This window comes from Ailuropoda melanoleuca, chromosome 20, assembly GCF_002007445.2.
Source record: "Ailuropoda melanoleuca isolate Jingjing chromosome 20, ASM200744v2, whole genome shotgun sequence".
Lineage (NCBI taxonomy): Eukaryota > Metazoa > Chordata > Mammalia > Carnivora > Ursidae > Ailuropoda > Ailuropoda melanoleuca.
In genome coordinates, this window is record NC_048237.1 from 976673 (window position 1) to 988397 (window position 11725).

Below are 11725 nucleotides of genomic sequence, written 5' to 3' on the forward strand. Positions count from 1 at the left end.
CTCCGGGGACAGGGAGCTGGGGACCCCAGGAGCCGCAAGAGGCGGCCGCCAGGGGCGGGGTACGGGCAGTTTGGAGACGGGGGGCGCTGTCGGAGGGAGGGAGGGAGTGAGCGGGGGTGGGACGCACAGACGATTCCAACAGGAGACTGGAAGAGATTTTGAAAGGTCATCTCGTCCTTCCCCCAGCCTCCAAGCCGGACTGCCCCTCCCACCCTAAACCCGGACATACCAGGGAAGGAGTTGGCTCTGCCGCTCTTTCTGCCCCAACATGCACAGACTCGGGAAGTTCTTCCTGGGGTTTTATCTCAAAGCCTCTCCCTTACAATTTCTGTCTCTCTTTTTGGGGAGGAGGAGGAGGGGCGATTATAGAGATAGTTAATGTCTGCCGTACAAGAAACATTATTAAAGTTACTCTTCGGTCCTTTCTGTTCTTGATAAACAAATCCTGCTCCTTCCTCTCAAATTCTCTTTTCCATTCCTTAAGTCACTTTAATGGCTCTTCAATACAACCAATATTTACTGATTGCCTACCAAGTACCAGGCACTATGCTTAGCACTGCGGAGGATGAGCAGATGAGGGGCTTGTAGTTCCCTTCCATGAGCAGATTGTAATCTAGACAGGGGCTACAAACTGGTAAGTAGTATACTCAGATTTAATCAATATTGCCGGAATGCCTGCTCACGTATTTAATAATATAGAATCCTTACAATAACCCTGAAATATAATCAGTCTGCATTTACAGGTAAGGAAAATGAAGCTAAGAGTCTCTTTCCACTGGCCTACCAGCTCAGGGGTCCTCAGAGCAAGCCTAACATTTCACAGTCAGGCCACTGCCACCAAATAAAATTAATGCACATGGGGATTGAGGTGGGAGTAGACATACAACTTCCCNAAATGAAGCTAAGAGTCTCTTTCCACTGGCCTACCAGCTCAGGGGTCCTCAGAGCAAGCCTAACATTTCACATTCAGTCAGGCCACTGCCACCAAATAAAATTAATGCACATGGGGATTGAGGTGGGAGTAGACATACAACTTCCCCAGATGCCTTTAAATGTGATTCCCACTCCCCAGGAAAGAAGAGTGGACACAATGCTCCCCTGAGTGTTGGCCCAGCACTAGGCAGGACAGAAGTGTCTTACAAAGGACCACTTGCCTCCCGGGACCCTGCCTGTCAGTACTAACTCCCAGGAGTCTTCTGGCTCAGTCTTCTCCTACCATCAGTAATAATAATAAATATAACAGTCACTAACAATTATTGAGCACTTAAGTGCTAAGTGCCAGGCTGAGCTTGCTCATTGCATTTTCTCTTTTAATACTCAGGGCAACTGGCAACCCCTTGAGTACTGTATTGAGATCTGTATTATTAACTTCCCTTTATAGATAAGGAAACAGAGAGATTAAGTAACTTGCCCAAGGTCACCCCGGTAGATCTGGGCTTTGAACATAGGTCTGGTTTTCTCCAGATCTCGGGCTCTGCACCTTTCCTATTTTTGATCCATAGAGTATATATATTCAGGTCCAGCTGGTTCTGCTTCTTGCTGTAGAAACAAATGGCCCCAGCTCAGCTTCTGAATAAGCCTTTAGTATATGGGCATCAGGCACAGCAGTGTGACCTCATCACACCACCGATGGTTATTAAGTGCCCACCATGAGCCAACAACCCCTCACAGTCAAATTATTAGCCCCCTTTTTATCACTCAGTTTGAACAAACTGAGGTTCAAAAAGGTCGGATAACGTATCCAAGGTCACACAGCTGGGAAAGTGACAGAGCTGAGATTCTAGTCCAGGTCAGCCTGACTGCAAGGCAACCTGTATCTCTCAAAAATATTCTTTGGTGCAGTAGTGTCCTTCCCAAGACTGACCATTTGCGGACTATTTTCTATACACGCCTAGCTGCAAATTAACACTCTAACATTAAAAATTCCCCACTATAAATAGGGATCCCCATCTACTTAGTGCCCGATCCAGAGTAAATCCTTCAAGAAAGGAAGAAGAGAGGAGAAACTGTCTAGAAAGTGAGAGACAGGAAGCCAGGAGAATTAAACCTTGCCTGGTCTTGAGACAACACTGCAAATGGTAATGACAGGGGACCAATCCAGACAAGTAATACGGGATTTCCCCAGGGAACAGCAGGTAATTTGAGGAGGAAGCAAAAAAAGGAGAAAGATTAGATGGAAATGGGGGGAAACTGGGGCCTAGGGTGGTAGTGTCCATTGGGATGAGGTGAGCAATCAGAAGAGGACCCCAGATGGGCAGAGAGGGCAGCAACAGGAAAGAGCGACAGAGCAAGGCAGGGCTGGGCGTCTTGTGGAATGAACTGAGCCTGGTGTCTGCCCATGGCCACTCCCTGGATCCTTAGGCCCTCGTGGGGACCTTTGCCCCACCACACCTGGCCCTGACAGCCAGTCTCTGCCAGGACAAGTTTGTCGTCATCTGCTCTGAGCTACCAGACCCTGCCAGGAGCTCCAGGCCCGGCTGGGTCCCATCCCTTTGGAGTAGCACCTTCAGACTCGGTAGGTCTGAGGCCGAGCCTCAACTCCCCGGATTTTGGAAGTGGGCAAAGGGACAGCTGAAAGAGATGTTGCTGCATGTCCTATCTCCTGATAGGTGCCATAATGCATTTCTCCCAGGCTAGGAAGCACCTAACTCCAGTGGTCAAGGGAGACATGGAGGAGAGAGCTGCTCAGCGGGAGCAGGAGAGACCCAGTCTTCGTCTGGAAAAGCTACAGCACTGGGCAAGAAACAGGCAGAGTGGGCGCCTCTTGGTGCTGGCGGTGAGGCCAGGCTGCCCCACCCAAGCTTCAGCATGTCCAGTTGTACCCCAATTCGATTCTGTCCTTGTTCAGGGAGCACCCGCCCCGTGCCTGAAACTGTGCTAGGCTCTGAGTGGGAGGAGGGTGGAAAAGGCATAGAATGATGAAGCAAGACCCTTAATCCCCAATTAGCTTCCATCATGTGGGGAAAACACATAGGTAAGTAACCAAACTTGGACATGAAGCAGAAAAAAATAATACCCCATTCCTTCACTTGTCATTGGCTGACTATTTTCCACCAACATGCATTCCTCCCAATTGCTGATCCCTGGATCCCCTTCAACTACCCTGTGTCTGGCCTCCAGGTGAGCCAGCTATGGCTGGCAGTGGCTGTGGTGCCCTTTGCTGTCTCCGTTGCCTGCCTGAACTCTGCTTGTCACATGGCCACAGCACTACCACTTGGGCCCGGAGCACTGGTAAGACCCACCGCAAGGAAGGGTGGAAGCAAGGTCCTGGAGCCGCCTCCTCAATGGGGCCAGAGCTCAACACTTGCCTTTCTTGCCATTCAGGGTCTCCTCACTGGGACTGTCACCCTTGAGCTGCGCAGAGCACCCCGCCTCTGGAAGGTGAGAGGGGAAGAGAATGCAGCACTGTTCTCCCACACACACCCCAACACACACACACACACACACACACACACACACACACACACACACACGCAAACCACTCAGCCCAGGAAGTGACTAAATGTTAACTAATCCTGTCAACTCTCTGCCCCTGACTGGCCTAAAAAACTGAGGAGGGAAAGCAAGAAATTAGAGGGCTCATGGCCCTGTTTGGAGGTGGAGGAACAGGAGCTGAGTTTTGTTCTGGGGCTAGGCTGCAGGTGGGGCTTGGGGAGGCAACGAGTCCCCAGGCTGGGCAGGGCTGAGCTGGCTTACTGGCAGGTGCAGGCCACAATGATACTCAACATCTTCAGTCTGATCTTGGGCTTCATCGTGGTGGCCGTCGAAGTGATGAAGACAGCCTTGGGGCCTGCCCCAGCTGCCCCCTCCCAGGTATGGGTGAATAAAGGGGAAGGCGGGAGGATAAGGAGATGAAGAGGGAAAGGGGCAGGGGCAAACAGGAGCTGGGTTCTCTGGAGCCTCCTCAGCCCTGTCTACCTGCAGCTGGCTGGCTTGCTGGTGGTGGAGCTCAGCACCGAGGCCTTCACCCTGGGGGGAGTGCTAGTCTCTGCATACTCGCTATTCCTGCTGAGCTGGAGGAAGCCAGGATGCTGCAGGAGCCGGAGTCTGCACTACCAGGAGCTGCAGGAGGTATTCCGGGCATGGAGGAAAGTAGGGAGCAGTTAGCTGGCGGCTGATTTTTTTACTGGCTATCGTGGTCAGTGGCACTTAAGAGAAAATAATGAGGTTAGTGGGGGTGGCGGGGGAGCAGGGGTCGTAGCCAGAAACTGATTGGTTTTCTGGTTTTAGACATTTCTTCCGTAGTGGTGGGTAAGAGGGAACTGGGTATCTAAATGGCTGAGACTAGAAATGCGGGAGAGCATTAGGAAGCTGCCTAAATATTGGAAGAACTGCCTAAATATTGGAAGAAAAAATGCAAGAAAAGGAGAAGTTTCTGTCTGGGATTCCTCCTTTCTCACCTTTACAGTTTGCTCCCCTCACAACTATGTGGCTTTTAGGGTCTCTCTGAGTTGGAGGAAGTTGCCGCTTTGGAGAACGGTCCCACGGTGGCTAGCACAGCAAATGCAACGAATGACTGAGCTGGCAAGGGGAGACCGACAAGTGCTGCTCCACTAACCCGGCAGGAGCGTTCTCCAGACCCTCCTGCCCCCACTCCACAGAACTCAGAAGCTGGATGGAGTCCTCTGAGACCTCCATGAAGTCCGGGGGAGTGCCTTCCGTTTTCATCCAGACGAGGCCCCCTGCTCTTCCCTTTCCCGCTAGGGGAAGCTATACCTAAACCGGAGTCTTCCCTCACCTCACTACCCTGAAAAGCTGCCCTCCCGCAGGACATCCTTAAACCAACTTTCAGCTGTACCCACTTCCTCCTTCCATCCTTCCCCTCCCTAGCCATCGCCTCCCCATACAGCTTCACATCTGCTTCATCTCACTTATTTCTCTTCTCTCCACCTTTCACAATCCCATCCACTCCAAGCCCGGGGTCCCGTACAAGCCCATCCTCGGAAATCAATTCACGGGTGCTTTAGTTTCCTTTCCTCCTTTCGATCCGGTTCCTTTCTACGCTAGCGAAGACTACAAGTCCCGGGATGCCCCGCTGCCCCGTGGCCTGATGGGAAATAAAGAGCCTTGCCTCCGGGATGGGGGCGCTGTGCAGCTGCTGAGTGACGCGAGGCGCTGGAAGTCGGGGCCTAGCCGAGAGTTTCCTCGGACGCGACCACTGGCCCCGCGTGCGGGGAGGCGCCAGGCGGGTTATCCCGCGCGGGGGCGCCGCCGCCCCACCCACGGCAACTGGGAGCTGACTGTGGGTCCACAGGCCTCCCTCTGGCAGCGTCGGGGACGGGCAGCGGCTGGGGGCCGGCCCTCGGCAGAGCTGGGTTTCCCAAATGCTGTCGCCGCGCCCCCTCCCACAGAGCCGAAATCCAAAGTCCTGAGACTTGGAGCGCGCGCGAGAAAGGTTGGAGATGATGAGTCAGAAGCCCGGGGCCCTTCTCGTCCCCCTCCCTCGGGGCCCAGGTGCCGGCCGAGGACAGGCTCGCTGGGCAGGCGGGTGGACGGGGCAGGAAGAGGAAGGGACGCGGCGACCCGAGCTAAGACTTTCCCGCCTCTTGCGAGCACGCCGGTGTAACGAGCCCGCGTTGCCGCCTCCCTTTCTCTCCAAGGCGGGAGCGGGACTGCGCAGGCTCAGCCTCTCGGCTGCCCCGCCGACCTTTGATCCCGGTTGCCGTCTGGTCCTGAAGCTCTGGTTGGGCTCAGCCCCCACTGTTTATGACCTTTGCACGTGTGCAAAGATGACAAGCTCGAGTGGGCTTGAGAAAATCCCAGGAAAACTGGGAGACCCAGTAGCACCAGCCGGGCAGCTTACTAGCCGCTAGAGAAACTAGAAGTTGACCACAGCTGGAGTACTAAGAGAACTCACCCCAAATTCACATAGTGCCCAGGATGGGTGTGCGCTTCACACTCATTTTTGTTCCCACTTGAGAAGGCTTCTTTCCCTAGAGAATGCTGCTTCTCCGGACTTAGCCAAGCCCAGGCATCAGTGAGGAAAGAGCGCAGCCTGGCTGCCTTGCCCTGACATTGCAGTGGTGCCAGCGGCAGATCTCCTGTTTGTGACACCTTGGGAGTGGTAATAGTCGCCCTATGACAAGGTTGTGTGAGTACTAGTGGGTGGAGACAGTTCTGGAATTAGGCTCATGAATGGAGAAAACAAGATCTGGGCCTCCCCCTTCTCCTCCCAATCTAACTGCCAGAATAATGCAGAGCTTATGTGTGCAAGACCCAGAAAAGAATTTTCTTCAAAGTGTCTGCCTTCGGCTCAGGGCGTCATCCCTGCGTTCGGGGATCGAGCCCCACATCAGGCTCCTCTGCTGGGAGCCTGCTTCTTCCTCTCCCACTCCCCCTGCTTGTGTTCCCTCTCTCGCTGGCTGTCTCTATCTCTGACAAATAAATAAGTAATATCTTTAAAAAAGAAGATGGTGGTGGATGAGGAAACGGGGGTAAAAAAATCAACAATTCACTCTGTCTTCTAGATAGAATCAACAGCTTTTAGTGATATGATCAGAAATCTAGGAATTGCATTCTAGTTCTTGGAGAAGTTCAATGACCCTACAAATGAACCTTATCAGTCAGGTTATGTTTAGGCTATGCTTTGGTAACAATGCCCAAATCTTTTTCTTTTCTTTTTTTTTTTTTTTTGTTCTTCGCCTTAAGTAAGTTCTGTGACCCACATGGGGATGGAATTCACAACTGTAAGATTAAGAGTCACATGCTCTACCTACTAAGCCAGCCAGGCCCCAACAATGCCCAAATCTTAATGGCTTTAAACCACAAAGGTTGGGCTCACAGTACATGTCTAGAGTAGTCTGGCAGTGGGCTTTGCTCATTATAAGTTATTCAGGAACCCAAGCTGATGGAGCTCCACCATTTTGAGATCCTGTCTAAATCACCATGAGGCTTAGAGTCCCCACCCCCCACCCCTGTGTGAAGTAAGCATGAATTGTTCATGAGCTCTTAAATGATTCTGCCTCAACAGGACACATAGCATTTTCATTGGCCAAAGCAAGTCACATAGTCACATACAACTTCAAGACAGCTAGAAGGGCAATCTTTTCAAATGCCTAGAAGAAGGGAAGCAGAAATATTCAAAGAAAAAAATGTTAATTATTTGTGGTGATTCTTGAAAAGTTTAGCAGTTGGAACTAATCTTTTCCAGCAGTTATACCCATATCTACCTCTTCGGTTTTCCCTTAACCATTAAATGCAGTTGTTAATAGAAACTTTTCCAGGGGCACCTGGGGTGGCTCAGTCTGTTGGGGCATGCTTTTGGCTCAGGTCGTGATCCCAGAGTCCTGGGATTGAGCCCCACATCAGGCTCCCTGCTCAATGGGGAGTCTGCTTCTCCCTCTCCCTCTGCCCCCTCCCCCCCCCCGCTCGTGTGCACATGTGTGCGCGCTCTCTCTCACTCTCTCTCAAATAAATAAAATCTTAAAAAAAAAAAGAAAGAAAGAAAGAAAGAAAGAAAAAATAATAGGACTAGGAGTTGGGAAATTGGGATTCCAGTATTGTGTGTAGGTTTGGGCAAGTCAACCTCTATGAAGTACATTTTGCTTACATGGAGATTATAATCATAGTATTTATCTTCTCTACCTTACTGAAGTACTAAGGCTAACATAAAATCACACATGGGAAAATACTTTGAAACTATAAGGCACTTCAGCGGTTGAAAATAAATTCCCTACAGAGATGAGGAGTAGTGTAAATGAGTGAAACAGATTGGGTATGATGTAAGAGGGCTTGGTGGGAACTGTGGGAAACTAGAGCACACACATCCTACTTCAAGACTTTACCCCCACTCAACTCCATCCAATTATTGTCATGTGGGACTGTGGTCCTGGTATTGGCATAGTTCCAATTTTCCTAGACAAGTCAGAAATTCTGACTTTTTAAAATTTAATTAATTAATTAATTTTTAAAAGATTTATTCATTTGAAAGAGAGCACGAGCTGGTGGGGGGCGGGGGAGAGGGGCAGAGAGAGGGAGAAGAGAACTCCCCTCCCGTCAGGGAGTCCCACATGGCTCAGTCCCAGGGCCCTGAGACCATGATCTGAGCTGAAGGCAGACACCTAATGGACTGAGCTACCCAGGGACCTCAGAAATTCTGACTTTAAATGCGAGCCCTTCTGATCTTAAAATGTTGAGAACAAATTTTTCTTAAACTGCAGACTAGATTCAGCCTGTCGTCCTTCAATTATTCAAACATATGATAGGAATTCAGGTTTTGGGTGTGCAATACTTCTTGCAGGCCTTTGAGGACTCTCTTGAAATTCAAGATGTTTAACATTACGTTCTTAACCTTTTTTTTTTTTTTATCAATCTCCCTCTACGGCATTGATTCTCAGGGAGAGGGCATTTTGCCCACTAGGGGTTATTTGGCAATTATCTAGAGATATTTTTGGTTGGAACAACTGGGCGTTGGGGGTGGGGGTGGGGTGTATAATGGAAGGAGTGTTAGATGATTAGACGACAAGTCAGAAGATCAGAGATTAAGTCCCAGCGCTACCAACGCCCGTTCCCTCTGCATTATGCTCTCGCAGCGGCCGAGTGAAGGTTGTGTGAGCCGTCCTGTGATCTTCGTTATCTGCCCCCATCCCTGCCTATTGTCAGAGTCCCGGCTGCCTTCAGCTCTGCCGCCAGGCTTCCCGGCAACCACCCTTATCTGCCCCTTCATCAGTTTGGCAGCCTCTCTGGAAGTCACTCATATTTTACTTGAATTATGGCCTATTGGAACTTCACAGAAAGAAGTGACTGTGACAAGGTTCCTGCTGACGTCAGTTTTTCAAGGCCTTGGCCCCTATCCCTTGCTTTAAGCACTGGAGAGATATCCCATTCCGATGTGGCTTCCTGCGCAGCCGAATTCCGTGGTGCTTGGGAAATTCTCCATGTTGATGAATTCTGCCCTCATTTCTTTTGAAATTCAGTCACGTATTCTGGCCTTGAATACAAGATTATAGGCCAACTGACCCTATCTCGCTAATGAAAGATCGGCCTTTGCAAATGGCTCGCGGTTTCTGTCCTGGGCTGTGTCCTCTGCTGCCATCTCGTGGCCTCCTGGCTGCCCGGGTCGAGGTCTCACAAAGAGCCTTCCCGCCAGGTAATGGCGTGCGGCGGAGGCTCGGTTGGAGAAGCTCCGCACGCGGCGGGACGCTCCCCGAGGGCCGCCCCGGCTGGGGGTCCGCCAGGGCCGAGGCACACGCGGCCTGGCGCCGAGCCTGGACGCCGCGGGCGTTGCAGGGCCCCTCCGCGTCCCCCTGGTGGGCCCCTGTGTCTGTCGTGCAGGCCCGGACTTGAGCCTCTGACGTCAGTAAACCCAACGACCCCGAGTCATCGGAGCCGCTCGGCCGGCGAGCGCTCTGCAGCCTCTTGCCGGTGCCACCCAGGCCCGGGATGTTCTTAATCTCCGCGAGAAGAGACTACCGTGTTGGACTTCTGGACTTCTCTTTCTGGTGTGGGCCCGTTTTGTGTTGCTTTGTGCCCACCGCCTTCGTCTTGGCCCCCCCCCCCCAGCCCAGGCTTCCTCAAGTTCGATATTTGGTTTTCGTTTTTGTTTTTTTAAGATTTTATTCATTTATTTGAGAGACGGAGAGACAGAGCACGAATGGGGGAGGGGGCACAGAGGGAGAAGCCGGCTCCCCGCTGAGCGGGAAGCCCCATCCGGGCCTGGATCCCAGGACCCAGAGATCACGACCTGAGCCTGGGCCCAAGTCAGATGCTTAACTGACTGACCGCGCAGGCGCCCTCAAGTTCAATATCGGATTGATGGGCTGAGGACAGCGGCAGTGTGCTTCCAGGGAGGCAGTGTTTCCTATAAATATGACAGAATCCGTGCACTCATCAGAGGTCCCTCTCCAGGGTACAGGGGATCTGGGCTGCTGGCGACTGAGCAGTGACTCTGCAAGAGGGGGAAGGCACAAAACATTTTTAGTTGGTGCTAATTTTTTTTTTCATTATAATACTGTGTTAAAAGCCTGATTGCCAAAGCAGATTTGTAGAACCGTCCCGCGGTTGTCAGCCCCTCCCAGAGACGGTCCACATGTTCACCGTTTTGTGGAGAACGCTGCCTGTACCACAACACCTAACCCCAGAAGAGGAGGAGGAGAAGGGTCAAGGAGGAGGAGAAACCGCCGCCCTTGATGTTTATTTTAACCAGCTTTTCCCGGCATAAAAATTCTGGGGGGCGGGGGGCGCCGGAGTGTTTCAGTCGGTTACACATCAGACTTCAGCTTGGGTCATGATCTCAGGGTCCCGGGATTGAACCCCACCTAGGGCTCCCTGCTCGGTGAGGGGTCCACTTCTCCCTCCCTCCCCCCACCCCAGGTGCATGTATTCTCTCTCTCTCTCTCTCTCAAATAAATAAATAAATAAAATATTTTTTAAAAATTAAAGGGGAAGGGCCTCCTTGTATAATTTCCTCGCGCCTCAGGCTGGGGAGAGCTTGCTTGCAGCCTGTGTGTACTGCTTTTCTTTAAAATTCAGATGCTGTTTACTTAATGCGAGTTGTCTTCTGTTTCTTCTGTTTTTCCTTCTTTGTATATATTTTTCTGCCTTATTTCATTTATATATATGTATATTTTAAGATTTTATTTATTAATGTGACAGAGAGAGAGCACAAACAGAGGGAGCAGCAGGCAGAGGGAGAGGGAGAAGCAGGCACCCCGCTGAGCAGGGAGCCAGATGTGGGCTCCATCCCAGGACCCTGTGATCATGACCTGAGCCCAAAGCAGACGCTTAACCGTCTGAGCCACCCAGGTGCCCCTCATTTATATTTTATATTGCATGTTATTCTTGATTCTACTTATCATCTGAATCTTTGGTTTTTTTTTTTTTCAGAAATTTGTCCTATGTTCTGCCCAAAGTTAATGAGTTGTCTTTGTGGATTCTTGGCTGTTTTTCCTTGCCTTTATAAAGTTTTCTTGTTTGAAATGTTTTTCCCCAAGCCCAAGTCTCCAAGATATAATTTAATTTGTTTTGCTTCTTTGTAATTATTTGTTCTCTTTATGTATAAAGAAAATGCTATACACCCACACTTATGCTTTAGATAAAGCTAGAGGACTTAAAGTCATGGCCTAGGAGAAACAGGACTGATGTCTTTATAAATTTCAAAGATAATTATGATGAAGAGAAACTGTTCTTTGTGAACCTAAGAAGCAAAGCTGGGTCCAATGGTTACTTGTTACAGAGAGGCCAATTTTAGATCAAAAAAGAGAAAAAAAAACTGAACACTTTTCAAAAAACTAGCTGCTTTTGGGTGGCTCAGTGAATTGGGCATCTGCCTTAGTCTCAGGTCATGATCCCAGTGTCCTAGGATCAAGTCCTGCGTTGGGCTCCTTGCTCAGCAGGGAGCCTGCTTCTCCCTCCCCCTGCTCATGCTCTCTCTCCCTCGCTCGCTCTAACAAATAAATAAATAAAAATCTTTTTTTAAAAAATTAGCTGCTTTGAACTTGGCTCTCAAACTCTGGATATGTTAGAGGTGTTCTGTGCTATGTATTTCTGCACTGATGGATTGTTGAAGCAAGTATTCAAATATCAGCAGAATGATCGTAATAGAGGACGTTTAATTTCTTTTCCAACAGTAGGATTTGAATTTTCAGCAGGAATGATGTTTTTAATTGACCCATCCATACCCTCTCATCAGAATAACTGGCCCTGGGCACAATTGTAAAGTAAGGTGTCAAGTATTCCTCTAGTCCCTAGGACAGAGTTTATCAATCATGGCACTACTGACTTTTGG

The 11725-nt window shown here is 50.2% G+C and overlaps 2 protein-coding genes across 3 annotated transcripts in view; one reads left to right on the forward strand and one right to left on the reverse strand.

Annotated features, from left to right (window-relative positions):
- Positions 1-5992, reverse strand: part of ZNF219 (zinc finger protein 219) — a 13938-nt gene extending 7946 nt beyond the window's left edge. Inside the window, exon 1 of one of the 2 annotated variants that reach the window (XM_034648439.1) lies at positions 5858-5992. The gene's annotated coding sequence lies outside the window, so the exon portion shown is untranslated. Of the gene's footprint in view, positions 1-229; positions 770-5857 lie in introns of those variants that run through there. The other variant, XM_002927829.4, reaches the window with a different exon arrangement.
- TMEM253 (transmembrane protein 253) lies at positions 2435-4693 on the forward strand. The gene is made up of 7 exons (XM_002927828.4): positions 2435-2515; positions 2633-2776; positions 3121-3231; positions 3325-3381; positions 3703-3813; positions 3925-4071; positions 4440-4693. The coding sequence occupies exons 2-7, from the start codon at positions 2669-2671 to the stop codon at positions 4518-4520; spliced, it is 615 nt and encodes a 204-aa protein (XP_002927874.1). The 5' UTR covers positions 2435-2515; positions 2633-2668; the 3' UTR covers positions 4521-4693.
- Positions 5993-11725: the final 5733 nt, after the last annotated feature.

Bases quoted from the DNA above. Each gene is read 5' to 3' on its own strand.
- TMEM253 (XM_002927828.4), top strand. From the start codon at position 2,669: ATGGAGGAGAGAGCTGCTCAGCGGGAGCAGGAGAGACCCAGTCTTCGT. The intron at 2,777-3,120 runs GTGAGGCCAGGC...TCTGGCCTCCAG, and splicing joins GGCGCCTCTTGGTGCTGGCG to GTGAGCCAGCTATGGCTGGC. The intron at 3,232-3,324 runs GTAAGACCCACC...CTTGCCATTCAG, and splicing joins CACTTGGGCCCGGAGCACTG to GGTCTCCTCACTGGGACTGT.